At 37.3% G+C, this 16219-nt stretch overlaps 1 protein-coding gene across 3 annotated transcripts in view; it reads right to left on the bottom strand.

The window, feature by feature from the left end:
• Positions 1-10901, bottom strand: part of LOC131954388 (homeobox protein Dlx1a) — a 47493-nt gene extending 36592 nt beyond the window's left edge. The window contains exons 1-2 of one of the 3 annotated variants that reach the window (XM_059318019.1): positions 4781-5355; positions 3997-4405 (exon numbers count right to left, since the gene is read on the bottom strand). Coding sequence is in view for 1 of the 3 variants with exons in the window: in XM_059318018.1 (XP_059174001.1) it covers positions 10837-10889 (53 nt within the window). In the remaining 2 variants the exon portion in view is untranslated. Of the gene's footprint in view, positions 1-3996; positions 4406-4780; positions 5356-10836 lie in introns of those variants that run through there. The other 2 variants (XM_059318020.1, XM_059318018.1) reach the window with 2 other exon arrangements.
• Between the last annotated feature and the right edge of the window lie 5318 nt (positions 10902-16219).

The raw sequence follows: 16219 nt of genomic DNA, 5'->3' as shown, positions 1-16219 counted from the left end.
TGATAGGAATCGTTCAATGTTATAGGTGTACGGTCGGTTTGTGAATCGTTCAATGTTATAGGTGTACGGTCGGTTTGTGAATCGTTCAATGTTATAGGTGTACGGTCGGTTTATGAATCGTTCAATGTTATAGGTGTACGGTCGGTTTGTGAATCGTTCAATGTTATAGGTGTACGGTCGGTTTATGAATCGTTCAATGTTATAGGTGTACCGTCGAATTCTTCAACGTTATAGTCATACGGTCGGTTTCTTTAATGTTATAGTTGTAGGGTCAGTTGATGAATCATTCAATGTTATAGTTATAACATTGTATATCAATCATTCATGAATCATTCAAGGTTATAAGTTATAGTTATACGGTCGGTGTATGAATAATCCAATTTTTAGTCATGCGTCGGTTTATGTAATGTTATATTTTTACGGTCTGTTTATGAATCCTTATAATAATGTTATGGTCCTGTGAACAGTGCCGTATTATTGTATACTACGTTAGACTATCTATACACTGTTTCCTAAGGCGAGGTATTCGAATTGAAATATCCAATGCTATCGGAAGGCAATCGGATAGGTACCGAATGGTGCTTTATTATATATTGAAGATGCCGATGCTACAATTTGTATATTCTAACCAAGGCCATTAGTACTATCTACGAACGATACAGTTCATTTTGTCATCACATCGGCCTTGGAATGAAACAAGATGTTCTCAAGATGTTCATACAAATGATACAAATTGCTTTAGTCTCAATATGTTCATACAAATGATACAAATTGCTTTAGTCTCAAGATGTTTGTATGAATGATACAACAGCATAACCCAAGAACGACGCGCTAAATAAGGTCTAGGTCTATATATAACTGTTTCAGATTTTAGTGAAATATTATCTATTCATACAGGCTATTTAATAACTCCAGTACAATGTGATAACTGCGTTGTAAATCCAAAAATAAATATTCAACCATAGAATACACCCTTATCATGAAGAAAGGTACAATGATTCATAGAGTTCCTACAAGAAATATTTTTATCTTAAAGTCCTACCACAAAAGGAAATAAATATCTTGAACATATGTATTGACTTTTTAAGCATCAGTTTCAAGGTAATTATTCTAAACTAAAAATAGTAGTAGTTTTATTTTTTAAAATTATAATTGTTATGAATTTAAAAAAAAGATGAAATGGGTAGTCATTAAGTAAAAGTTATCCCACTAAAAATGTGTAGGAAATGGTCGATGAATGAACTAATTAGCGGTGATTCGATTCCTTGAAGGGTCGGGTCACTCTGTCCAATTGATTGAGTGTTTCTTGGGTGCGGGGAGGTATGGTGGATTTCGATTTTACAGATCGAAGTCGGCATCGATGCGACCTTAATTGATTATTTATAGTCAAAACACACGTATACAAAAATAATCACGTACACACGCACACACAAACACATAATCACATACACACGTATTCACACACACAGGCACGCGCAAGTATTCACACACAAACACAAACATTCAGTCCCAACCCCTTCTACCCCTTCCCAAACATGTACACATAACTGCACACAGCACACATACACACGCACACAGACATACATACATACAACCAAACTTAGAAAATCTAACGGCAATTTTAAAAAATGGCATGCGCTTTTTTTTTTAACACGATGGTTTTTTTTTTTTCGCTCTGTTCAATCCGGATAAATCTACTTCCATGTTCCATAGAGACTACTCGGATCCTTCCACATCACGATTAGTCTATTTTCACATCACGATAAGTCTATTTTCACAACTATTAATGGTCCCTCCCATGCTAACTATTTCTCTGTTTCCACAAGTTCTCCAAAATCAGTGCCTTACTTCTACCCTTAATCGTACCTATCCCCTTCCCCTCCGTACTCTACAAACAGAAGTATATTTTTTTATCTCTGAACTTTTAAAAATACCCCTAAATCACCCGTGTTGATAGATCTTATTCTATTATATACACGCTACGTCACACAACAATCGTATAAAGTAAACCACTCCAATCATAACAGTGCACTTTGTATCGGTCTCATACCAGCATACACACCAGCCGTATGTAAACACACTTTACTAGCAAGTCAACCCGTCTACGGTCAGGTTAGTGACGGGGCACCCGGCGAAACAAAAAAAAAACCAGAACAAAGACCTGTTTGTGTATAATTCTACATCCACAGGAACAAAACCCCTTTTGTCTGAGTTTTATTGGAGGTCGGATTTCAAGTGGGGTGCCTTTGAAATGTGTGTGTAGTTGTTGAAATGTATGTGGTTGTTGAAATGTGTGTGTAGATGTAAATCCGGTGTGTTGTGGAGGCGAGTGTGTTGGAAAGGTATTGTATGTAGGAATTAACATACTTGTGTTTAGCCGCGTATGCGGTGATTTCTAGAAGTTCAATGTAACAGAAACGGTTTTTAACTAACGGCTTGTATGGTATAACAATGATTTATCAAACACAGACTTACACCGCATTTAAAAACTAATAAGCTGCAACTGTCTTGAAATATAATTAATTATGCACGGATAATACTGAAGTCAAGGGAACATCATTTGAAGAAATAATTAAAAACAAATAACCTGCATCTTGAAGTTTAGGCTATTATTGTAAAAGAACTATTTGGTTAAGTTTTCAAGTATTTGTCACACTGGAGAAAAAATGTTTGACATACTGAACCTTAAATGGAAATCGCATGGTGTGGGTCGCAATTAAAACACCAACCAACTTTCAACCAACCGAAGCAACGACCCGTTACACCTAACTTTAAGCTCAGCCCTTGTGGTTGTAGTAGTAGTAGTAGTAGTAGTAGTAGTAGTAATAGTAGTAGTAGTAGTAGTAGTTGTTGTTGTTGTTGTTGTTGTTGCTGTAGTAGTAGTTGTTGTTGTTGTTGTAATAGTTTTACTACTAGTATTAGTAGTTGCGGTAGTAGTAGTAGTAGAAGAAGAAGAAGTAGTAATAGTAGCGTTACTTTTTTCTTAAGCCGTTTTGAGATTTTTCAAGTTGGAAACATTTATTGGCTGTGTTCTTAAACTTTTCCATCAATTTTTAATGCGATTGTGTATGAAGCTTAAGCCAGTTTATTATCTATCATCCCATTTTAAAACGAATACAAAAGCGGTATGACAATACACTTTTAATAGCTAATTCGGGAGGTTTCTGCATGTTTTTTAATTCAGTTCAGGACGTACGTTTGAAATGTGTATGCATGATCTGAGTTTTAGAATGGAATTCGGCAGTTCTAAGAAAATACAGTTGTAAAGAAATCGGAAAACCTTATGGTATTTTTGTTGAGTCTTTGAAAAAGTTCAAAAAATTCTAACGTGAAATAAAAAAACTGGATCATTTTTTTCGGAAATAATTAACGTATGATATTCGCCAGAGTTGTATGTTGTTGTATGTAACAGATATAAAAGCTATATGTGACAGATTAAGAAAGATGTAAGGCATACAGACGGCAGATGTAACAGGCAATTGTGACAGATAAAATGGCGAAATGTGACAGATGTATGAAAGATGTAAGCGCTGTTAGTGGCAGATGCAAGGGCTAAATATGACAGTAGTAAGAGAACATATGACAAATGTAAGGAAGATGTAAAGCAGTTGTAAGACCTTCATATGACAGATGTAAGGAAGATGTAAAACCTACATATGAAAGATGTAAGGAAGATGTAAGACCTACATATGACAGATGTAAGGAAGATGTAAGATATACATATGACAGATGTAAGATGTAAGACCTACATATGACAGATGCAAGGTAGATGTAAGACCTACATATGACACATATAAGGAAGATGTAAGACCAACATATGACAGATGTAAGGAAGATGTAAGACCTACGTATGACAGATGTAAGATGTAAGACCTACATATGACAGATGTAAGATGTAAGACCTACATATGCCAGATGTAAGACCTACATATGACAGATGTAACTATGACACAAGAGCCGCCTGAGCCAGCTGCATGAGCCACAGGAGCCACTTACCTCGGGGAGAAGTACGAGTTCCCACACGGCCCAAATGGCGGCTCCACGACGTACTTTTGGTCCTCAATTCTTTCCCCTAGGAGAGCCTCAACACCAGGTGAAATGGCCGTAGTGAAGCGGTGGTGAGCACACGGGCACAGCACGAAATGACCAGCGCCAGGTGGATTCGAACCCGCGCTCGAAGGGTGAACAAAACTGAATTCACCTATCCACGCGTTCACTGGTTATAGAGCTGTAAAGTGGTGTTTGTATTCCCTATCTAAAACATGGCACGATATATTTTGTTGGGCGGGATGTTTCTGAAATTTGTCTTCATCAGCGGGTGGTTAAAATTGAACACGCACATACAAATCCTTGGAATATGTTTCTGAAGATGTGTTTTCATCCGCTTTTTTCAGACATGGTTTACCTTAGATTAAAATAAATTTTTAAGCTCAATAAATTCCCGACAGCTGACGGTAAAATTAAAAAAACTTAATCGCGAGGTTTATTTAAATTAGCTGTGACAACTTTTGATATTTATTAAAAGCAATAATTACACGTTGAAATAATACCATTTAATGAAATTGCTATTGTTATTAATCTTTAACAAATAGATTTTCTTACTTTAATTGAATCAAAAAAATTCTTAAGCTAGAAAATACAAATTAATATATGGTTTTTTGGAATGTATATTATGTATTATGAAAACATTTCTCTTCAAATATTAGCTTTACAAAAAGTAGATAATCGTAGATAAGCCTTATAAAAAAATATTTTCGAATTACTGTTATAGATTACTTACGAAGTTATAGAACAATTCGTTATTTAATTTAACGAAGCAACAACAACGTGAAGATTTCGTTGTTGTTTTTTTACTTTACTTTGTGATCACGTGATCAAACTTTACTAACCACGCTTGGCTTGCTTCATCTCAACCAACCGTGAATCCGTTAATCCGATAATCCTTTGTCCGAAAAAAAAATTGATATCAATTGGCCAGTACTCCAAGGGATAATCCGGAATTCTTAGTTGGCATCCGAAAGTTTTGAAGTTTGGAGATTAACACACATTGCGGGCGAACGTCCAAGTAATGAGGAGCAATTTAACAATAAACAGGAGAGCACAGCCTGAATAGCCCTGTCCTAGGCGACAGTTATGATCGTCTATTAAACGCAATAATCAGTTCCAGTAATTTTTGCCGTCGTGTTTTCTTGCGGTGTGGTTTGCCGCCGATTAGCCGTGGTATAGCGGAATAGATAGATAGCACGGTCCAACCAGCTTGTTGGGAATGGCCTACAATCCCAGAGTCCCTTGTTATTAGTGCTAATTTGCTTGTAATGTCAGAGCGAAGAGCCTGGTTATTTGAGTGGGTTTGGACTGGGGTACGGGACATATGCTAGTACTGGGGAATATCCTGGGTGACGTTTGGAGACGTGGAGGGGGACGACGGTGATGGGAGCAGGGGGCGGGGGAAAAATATTGTCCCCTTGTCCCCGCCCAGATCGATGTTTGATGTCAGCGTGGATTCGGTGGAGTTGGGTGTCGAGGTTGTCAGTGGAATGGGGATCAATAGACAGGACGGGGCGTGTGGGCGTGGTTTAGAGAGTTGACAGACGCGCGAGCGAGATTGCGATTGGTTGGTTGTGGAGGCGGTTGTGGGGTTGGCCCGGGGATGGGTTGTTTGTTGGTTTTAGGACGGAGGACGGTGTGTGGGGGGACGTGGGACAAAGGGGGACAGACAGGACCGTGGGTCTTAACGCGCCAGGGTTAGGGCTAGAGTTTTAGTTTATAGCCTCGTCTAGCGCAAGACAATCGAGGATATGGTGTCAACGTAGACACAACGTCACAACATAGACTTCGTGACGTCACAACGTAGACTTACATAGTCATGTATCAACAGAGACGAAGAAATGTATCAGCAAAGGCTAAATTGGCTAAAATGATTTATCTGCATAGAGTAGACTATCTGTCGAATTGGGTAGACTAAGTAAGGTAACAACTGATTTTATCTGCGGTATCAACATAGACTAGCCGACGTTTCATTATGGACTAACTAACATACCAAGCCATTAACAAGTCTAGCTAGTAAGTTTAGACCATACTAACGAACCTAAACAAGACTAACGAACCTGAACAAGACTAACAGACCTAAACAAAACGAACATAAACAACACGACTAACGAATCGAAACAAGGCTAACGAACCTAAACAAGATTAACTAACGAACTTAAACTAACTAACGAACCTAAACAAGTCTAACTAACAAACACAAACAAGACTAACTAACGAACCTAAACAAGACTAAGTAACGAACCTAAACACGACTAACTAACGAACCTAAACACGACTAATTAACGAACCTAAACAAGACTAACTAACGAACCTAAACAAGACTAAGTAACCTAAATAAGACTAACTAACTAACCTAAACAAGTCTAACTAACTAACCTAAACCAAACTAACTAACCTAAACAAGTCTAACTAACTAACCTAAACCAAACTAACGAATCTAAACAAGACTAACTAACAACCATAAACATCTTCACAAATAATAGTGAGCGGACGTTTATCAATATGTAGATCTACGCCATATAGCTCCCTACGCCATTTAGCTCCCTTCTATGGCTAGAGGGAGTAGAGTTAATGAAATCTTCGTCCATCCAAAAGGATGAAGTCACTACAACTTAGGGGTTGGGAGTGGGTTGAGTGCGTCAGATGACATCATACAAATGACACCCAAAAAAATTGTCCAGCCTCCACACAGAACACCTGACTGGCACAGATAACCAGATACAGATACTAGAATAGATCTGTATCTTTGGAAGACATGGTGACACTAGCCTGGGGCGGCGTGACCCCCACCAAGTGACGCCATTAGGGTCATCCATTTATGACGTCCACAATTTTTTGGGATTTTTGCCCCTACCCCCCCCCCCCCATCCACATAAATCTACTTATTTCCCTTATAAAAGTCCATACGCGTCCACAAAAGTTAATTTTTTCGGACCCCTTCCCCGTGTGTGGACGTCATAAATGGATAACCCCCTTAAGGCTCAGGCAAGAGAGATGAGTGAGGATGGTATAGGGGTGGGTTGGTGATAGTCGGGGATGGTATGAGCAGGGTGGTAATGGGGATGGATAAGGGATACTTTAGAGATTATATATAAATATTTAAATATACAAATATACAATGTATTTATGCATATATATAAAGGCCTATATATATATATATATATATATATATATATATATATATATATATATATATATATATATATATATATATATATATATATATATACCAAAATGAAATTATATATACATATACCAATTACGTTTTTTTAAACAAATTTTGAATCGAGTAATAAAAGCTGTTATGAGTGTTTGATTTTTTTTTTTTTTTTGCTCCACCAGAGTTATTGCTCCACCAGAGTTATTGCTCCACCAGAGTTATTGCTCCACCAGAGTTATTGCTCCACCAGAGTTATTGCTCCACCAGAGTTATTGCTCCACCAGAGTTATTGCTCCACCAGAGTTATTGCTCCACCAGCTCCCAGTTTGCACTGCGTCAAGTGCCCTCGTTCTCGCTCCGCTGAATATAATGTCTGCAAGCTACTTGAAAGTTTGGTCAGGCAAGTTATTGACTCACCAGGGGGTGATATATTAGGTTTTTTTTTTTAATGGTGAGCTTAGTGGTTGGTCAGATTGGACAGTAGCAGTTAACATGGTACGATTATATTTACAATATATATATATATATATATATATATATATATATATATATATATATATATATATATATATATATATATATATATATATATATATATATATATATATGTATGTATGTATGTATGGGTGTCTGTGTCTTTGAGTGTTTGTCTGTGTATGGGTATGTGTGCACATACACGTGTGTATGTGTATGAGCATGCCTTTTTGTATATGTTTGAGTGTGCGTCTGTGTATGCGTGCACCTATACGCGTATGTTAACATTTTGGCAATGTCCAGGTACCTCAAGGCAAGTTTCCATCGAAATTTTCAGAACAATTTATCGATCTTCCTCTCCACCCCCACCCCCTCCACCCCACCCCCACCTCAATGCCATAATTATTAGCTCACTCTCCTTTACATTAAGACAATCATACATCCTCACTCTACTTGGACTAAACAAAATCTTCGCACTACACTGTGTTGATTAGTTTCTTTATAAATCACTATTACTGTTTGAAGAATATTTGTAAAAATATGTTCAGAATTCGATGAAACGCATGTAATATCGATACTTTTGAGTGAAATCGATATCAATCTTTTAGTTGTACACACTTATTTGGTATGGATACGCGCTTTTCCTTTTGACTAAAACTGATCTGAACGGTTATCGTCACTGGTGACGAGGAAATCAGCGATATCGATACTCTTGCAAACGGATGTAGTCGACGTCGTGTGATGGTTAGCCAAGGGGGTGGGGTGGTTGGGGGAGGGTGAGAGAGAAGTGGCGGAGGGTATCGACTTAATCAGGATTTCCTTTATTATAAACCTGTGAAACCCTTGATTTAATTATTTTTTTCTTTGTTTTAACTTTAGATGTTGTTTGTTTGTTTTTTTTTACTTTATCAACAGTCAAGTCACCTGTAGTTTTTACCTCACCAACAGTCAAGTCACCTGTAGCTTTTGCCTCACCAACAGTCAAGTCACCTGTAGCTTTTACCTCACCCACAGTCAAGTCACCTGTAGCTCTCACCAACAGTCAAGTCACCTGTAGCTTTTACCAACAGTCAAGTCACCTATAGTTAATACATGACCAGCGATTATTCTAACGACCAAAAGCTTGTGAGAAAAAAATATTTACTGAGCGCGGCATGTTAAGAACTGCTGCCTGACCATGCAAACCACGCAGCTTAGAGGGAACATTGCTCATAATTCATCGTCCAATTACGTCACGGCACGTTAGACTAGTCTTACACCACCACCCAAGTTGTCGTACATCGTCGATTTAAGTCACACACCCCGCCCTCCCTCGCCTTCTATCTACAATCACTAAAACGACGCTTTTAGCAATATGCGTAACAAAACCTTAACATATGTGTTGGCATTTTTTCTTTTCTTAAAAACAAATAAACCGGGAGTGATCTCCCCTAAACTTTCTCGAATATTCTTATATAAAATAACAGGGGATGGGATATCGGGCTATAGACATGATTTTTAATCCATTTTAAATACTTAAAGTTTTAAAAATAGAATAAAATCTCGTAGACAAATTACTTGCACACCAAGTGAACGCCAAATAAAAAAGCGCATAATGGTGCGCAATATTATTATTACTTTTAAAATTTACATTAGTTTTTTGAGAAATCGGAAGTAGCGTAAAGTACTACTTCCAGTCAACGGAAATGACTCAAAATTTAATAGAAGGTAGAGAATTAGATCTTTTACTTACATGTGAAATTTCATTTATCTATCTGAAATAGTACTCAAGTTATAGGCTTTTGAAAAATTCAAAGTAGGAAAAGTACCACTTCCGGTTATCGGAAATCGCTCAAAAGTTGATACGGATCTACGATTTTGATTAAATACTTATATATGAAATTTCATCAACCTAGCTGTACTCAAGTTATCGTGTTTACACACGGACAGACAGACACACAGACACACAGACATACGGACAAGATTGCAAAATTATGTTTTTCCGTATCAGTGAGGTGTGAAACGTCGAGATTTGTAAAAATCTCGATTTTTTTTTTGCACGATTACAAGACTTTCTCTATACTTCGTATATACGAGAAAGTAAAAAACACGCATTTTATATCCGGAACTACACCTCCCCTGTAACACATCGTTACGTGTAAAAGCTTCCCGCAACCCCCCTCCCCCACCCACGTCACCTTCTCCTTTGGGAGTGTGACGTACTTCATGGGTATGAGACAAATGTAAAAAAAACAACTATCAAAGACCACGAGTAGTAGGACCACCAGGACCCGAACCTGGGACCTCGGTGTGGTTGGCGTCCAAACATCGGCTTTGACGAAGAAGCGGTGTCAATAAATAGCGCGAGCGGAATTGATTTCAAGGGCAGGTCACTCCTATATTCTCAACTCTGAGACCTAGACATGTTATTAGCTAGGGTATTTTATAGCAAGATGACACGCTTAATCAAACGATCTAAGATTTCATAAGGTTTATTGAATTATGATGTTCATATTCAAGTGCGTTGATTGATTTCTTTTTTACTTTTTCAGTAATCTAATAATTATTATTTCAACAATTGAGGAGGACAGGGGGTGGTTTTCTGTGGGGGAGGGGGGGGGGGGCGTGAGCTAAAGAGAAGCTCTCCTCACAGCGAATGTGGGGAGGGTGGTGGTTGATTTAGATAAATTAGGAGGATGATGGTTGTTTTAGACAAATTATATTCTTTGAAATCTTCCCAGTAGATTCATTTTAAGTATAACCACATCCTTATCATAATTTTATCTTTAGTACTAACTAACAAAAGGCAGAGGCCTAGATCCTAACCACTGTTTCTTTCAGGCATCTCTACGGAAGGAACTTAAACTTAATTCTTCTAAACCCCAGAGTCTTGAAACGTTTTACTACAACACAAGCAATAAGCACCTGGTACTCTTGAAAGGAAATGTACAAAAAAACTTTAGTTCCTGTTAGTTCCTGCTAGATCCTGTAAACTTCAGTAATAGGGCTTGTAAGTAGGTCACAACTTCTCGTTCTCGTACTTGCCTTTCGAGACCGTAGACTTACAAGCCCTATTTTCTATAAAATTATGTAAGTTCCTGAATGTTCCTGTAAAAATTATGTAAGTTCCTGAATGTTCCTGTAAAATCATGTAAACTCATGTAATGGCCTACCTTAGAAAGACCCCGTCCTCGTGTTCGGCCTTGACCGTGACAAAAGGACCCATGTTGTGACCCGGAAACATCATCTGTGGGCTGGGGTCGGGACGATATCTTGAGAATCTCTGGCACCGAATGCCAACTGGTTTCTGAAATGTCATGTGAATTCTTGTAATGTATACTCTTGCCGGAATGTCATCTTGTTTTACAGAACGATATCACAGACTAAACTTGCCAAAAACAATTTTGTAGAATATAACACTTGCCAAAAACTGTCAATGCCATCTTGTTTGACAGAACTATATCATAGACTAAACTTGCCAAAAAACTGTCATGGAATTTTTGTCAACTATTTCATTGGCAAGACATGTCACAGATATTGTCTCTTTAACAAGAGAGAGAGAGCGGAGACCGGAATATCATGCGGTTCCAATTTGTAAGGTGAGCGAATGCTAGCCCGAAAGGCTCGAGTTAGGATCCCGGATTCGAATCTGTGGGATGAACCTGAGTTCACTCAGCTCTAATGAGGACCTCAGAGAAATTGAAAGCGGCTAAGCATATGAATTGAGTATACAGAAGCAGGTGAACTCTACTTCCTCTGCTGTATTAATCGTCACGTGCGAGAGGGTACCGTTATTTTCTTACATTTCTTTTATGTGTATTAACCAGTAATTTTGTTCCAGACATTGTTTTCTGGGGGGAGTGGGGGGTAGAGAGGGGGGTACTTGAAACTTTCAAGAAGGGGGGGTGACATTGCTTTTGCCCCCACCGCCCGTCAAAATATGCCTGAACGAAATACTGTTAATATTTTTTATGGTGTGTTAATACTGTTCGTGTTTAAAGGATTTGTTTGTTTGTTTTTTTTTTAAATAGTATAAACGCATTTCAAAAGACGCAAGTGTAGCAGATGTTGGTCGTTCTTGAAATGACTTTCCTGATTATAAGGATAATTCTTCAGAAGATATTAACGTCAAAAGTTGGTTACTTAAATCCCATGTTTGACAAAAACAAAATTGAGCTTTCAGAAATACTGTTAATTTTTTTTAAACCAACTACTTCCTTAATGTTACATTTTTTTTTTAAAAATCAACGACGTCCTTAATGTTAAATTTATTTTAAAATATAAAAGTTGTAGACTTAAAATAAAACTTAAAAATAGAAAAAGGTCGCAAGTTATGTTGTAAAGGTTTCCTTAGACAGTAAGTTTTCGGTAAGATTAGAAAAATATAAAAGAAATGGATCTCGCCATGATAGCCCCTCCCCCTTGAACCCCCCCCCCTACACACACACACACACAAATACATAAACACATACACACTCGTTAATTTTTATTTAATACTTTATTAGAGACATGTTCGACATGTAGTTACTTGAATGGATAATTCACGTAATCTGCAAACACTACTTGTATTGGGTAAATCCATTAGTTTATAACAGAATCGTTGAGTACCGAGTACATTTAAACTTTGGATGGAGATTTTACAGTGGGTCAGTGGAGTTGTCTGTCCAATCTAGGGTAACCTGGAGAAAATCTACTTTCTGTTTATCCTTCTTGGTTTATTTAAATACGAGCCGATCCGCGGCGTATTACACGCCGCTATTTAGTTTTATTTTCTACTTTTCAGTAATTCACAATTTGTGAATTCGACAGTACCATTGCTGGCACTGAAAAAATTTGCTTTAAAACACTAAAACCCTCCTTTCCCTCACCCCCCCCCCCCCATCCCTTGAAAGTTTAAAATAGTTTCAAACTAAATTATCTGCCCCTAATAGGCATCACTAAACCCTGCTCTACGATTGTAAACATTTAGCGTGAACCACAGCTCACCAGACCATGCGGGGTGAGGGTGGTTGCGATATGCCTAGAGAATAAGAGAGGGGACTGCTAGGCGCGCTTACACCTTGTTTTCTAACGTCTCCATTAAGAGAATTATATATATAGATATTTAAGAAATATTTGACAAATACACCTCACATCGATGTATACATAAAAATATATAACACATTATAAGAATATATAGAATGTAAGCGCGTCTATATTTACAATGTGCCTATAGTTGATCAAACTTTTTAAACACACCATGGGGCCAACCACAGAGGCGTAGCGACGGGGGGGGGGGGGGGGGCGGGGGTGCGCACCGGGTGACACCATTTAGGGGGGTGACACCAAGGCAAAAAATAGCAGAATATATAGAGAAAAACTTGAGGGGGTGCATTATCGGACCCTGGTGTAACACCCCCCCCCCCCAGTTTTTTATTTGACTCCTCTGTTGCACAACCCGTTTCACACACTTTACCGAACAGATTTCTTTCAAATTTAACACATAGGTCAGGATGCGGTGATATTGCAATAATAATTAGTGACCAATTGATTTTTTAAATAATTAACTTTGCTCTAGTGTCACGCTATAAACCACACATTTGGTAGAATAAATACGTGCGAAATTATTGGAGTCATGCCAAATAAATGCAAAAATGAATAGATAAGTAAAAAAATTACAACAAGCTTTTATTTAAAAACAAAATACAAATAAAAATTATAAGTTTATAAATTAAAACATAATAATGCACCACTAATATATAAACCAAAATAATATTAAACTGTAAGAAAAAAGTATGTATTGTAATTTATTTTAAATCAGTAATCTCTAGAACTGGATAGACTTATATGCGGTTAAATATGCTACGTACGTGTAATAATATAATACTGTGTAAGCATACAAGTACACCGGTACACACTAATAAAAGTAGATATAGTATTATTTACAAAAGAATATTCTTGCCAAAAATTGTAGCCACCCATGTTTTTTTTTAAATAATTATTATGAATATAACTATAAGACAGCTTACATTACAGCATATAAGTGTTTTTTTTATTACAAGCTTTTATTTAACTCACTTCCTCTGTCGACAGTCTGTCGACAGTCTGTCTAGATGGAAACGCAGGAGTGAAAATTCGGACAGTTCTACTTGACCGATACGATTCACAGTTGGCACGTGGGTCAAGACATAAAGACAATGCAATCTGAATCTAAATTTGACTTAATTGGATGCCTAATTAATTTTTTATGAATTAATTAAAATTTGGACCGAATTAGTAGGCATGTCTAGCCAACCACACCACACGCGTCATCACCTTCAATAGCTGCGCCATCACGTAATGGCTGCGTTCAAAAACCATTGCGCGCCTACTGAACGTGATGTTCAGTAGGCGCGCAATGGTTTTTAGTCATGTAACTCTATTGTAAATAAAACATGTAAAGTACTGAAAAAAAAATTCATAAAAAACGTTTTAATAACAAGCTTTTATGTAACAATGCACTAAAAAAGTAGAAAATAAATTATAGACTACTATTTAAATAACTATAAAGAAAAGCGTGGGTGTCTTCCTTAACATTAGTAAAGGTATCCAATAGATACTAAAGTGACCCACGCTTTTCTTTATAGTTATTTAAATAGTAGTCTATAATTTATTTTCTACTTTTTAGTGCATTGTTACATAAAAGCTTGTTATTAAAACGTTTTTTATGAATTATTTTTTATATTTATTATTCTCATATCACGACTGAAGCGGGCATCGTGAAGAGGTTGAGAGTAAAAATAAAGTTTATAATAAAATTCTGAGAATAACTTTCCGTTTGTATGCACTAAAAAAACAAAAAAAAATATATTTGAAAAATTGAAGAATGATGCACTACTATAAATAAAAGCGTTTATCATACATACTTAGTCTTATTGAGGGTAATCAATTGCAAATAACTATTATTATCATTCTCTTTTAGGAATATTTGTGTACACAGTGGGGGGGGGGGCGTGTTAAGATAGTGTGACGCCGAACCTCTACATTTAAAAAATAATAATTCTGAACTTTAATATTTACTTCCCATTTTCCAATAAATTGTAAATAATTTATATCGGCCAAAATTGAGCAAGCTCAGTTAGTACAGTCGCATTAACATTCGACAAGAGAAAAATCGCAGTTGGTGGGGGGGGGGGGACGGTCTAGGCTGGCGTCATACAGTGTTTCTTCCGGACTTTTTTCTCCGGGGCGGACAACAATTTTCGGGGGGGGGGGGACGCTGTCAAAAGTATATATTATCTATATAAATTCCATTTCGTTCGGGGGGGGGGGGGACGCCCCCCCTGAAGAGATGCCTGGAAGAAACTCTGGTGTTATCATCTCATCTTCTTAGTTGTATGAAAATTAGTGACTTTTCTTCTTCTTCGTCTGCGTTCTTAATTTTTTAGTATTGGAAGAGATTCCCGGAAGAGATTTCTTCCAACACAATTAAGGATACGTGTTAACTTGTTATGCGCCATTGAGGCCGTTGACTCTGATTTCAGCATGCTTTTCATTTTGGATTTGCTTCCATAGCCTTTGTCCAACCAAAAACAAACTGCAAGGCAACAGTTGTTTGATTTTGGAGTCGTCTCTCCTAGAAGATTTGCTGTCCCCAGCAGTCAAGCCTCATCTGACAAGGGTTCGAACGCAGAGGCATAGCGAGGGGGGGGGGGGGGCGCCACATGTCCCCGGGCGCCGACCTTAGGGGGCGCCAAAATGGGTTGGAATAATAAATTGAAAGCTTGAGGGGGGTGCAAATCGAAAGTTTGAGGGAGGGGGGTGCAAATCGAAAATGTTGTTGAGGGGGGGGGGGTGCAAATCGAAAGTTTGTCCCCGGGCTCCGGGAAGGGTCGCTACGCCTCTGTTCGAACGAAAGACTTTTCGGTTTAGCAACCATTACCGACTCGACCACGCCGACCCCCTACAATAAGTGACAATATGTGACCGTGTTTAACGGGTTTTTAAATCGACAAAAATAAACGTGACGGCGGCTTCTTTTGTCACCTTAGATGTGATATTATACGGTTCGGTAAGTCTGCATGGGAGACAACTGAACAAAGAGAACTCTAAACAATAATTATTGTTATTGTATTCAGATTTTTTAAAATAATAATAATTTTTAATTAATAAAATACGTCAGGCAGAAAAAGAATTTATAAACAATTAGCAGTAATGAAGTTTTAAAGGTACGTGAAAATAATTTAGGGTTTAACACATAACTATAAATAGGACATATATAACAACAAATAATAAAATTATACTTAAATTTATTAACTAAGTGTCGTTTACGACGTCTCGACAATAGGCCTACTCTTTTTCACATTATTTTAGTCTAGTTCTTATGCCATTTTATTTTCTCCCTTTATTATCATATATGCAATGGATGTTCATGTCTTTGATGCTGTGTAAAACTATCCGATAAATTATTATTACTGATTTAAATAAAAAATTGAATTAATAAAACAAAAAAAAATAATTGAGGACTGTATAGATATAGATGTTTGAAAGGGAAGAATGTTTGCTTTGATTAGTCCTCATTGTAATAACATAACTTTT

The sequence above is a fragment of the Physella acuta genome, unplaced genomic scaffold (genome assembly GCF_028476545.2).
Source record: "Physella acuta isolate Inbredline_101_S28 unplaced genomic scaffold, ASM2847654v3 ptg000994l, whole genome shotgun sequence".
In the NCBI taxonomy this organism is placed as follows: domain Eukaryota; kingdom Metazoa; phylum Mollusca; class Gastropoda; family Physidae; genus Physella; species Physella acuta.
This window is presented reverse-complemented; position numbering and strand designations above follow the sequence as displayed.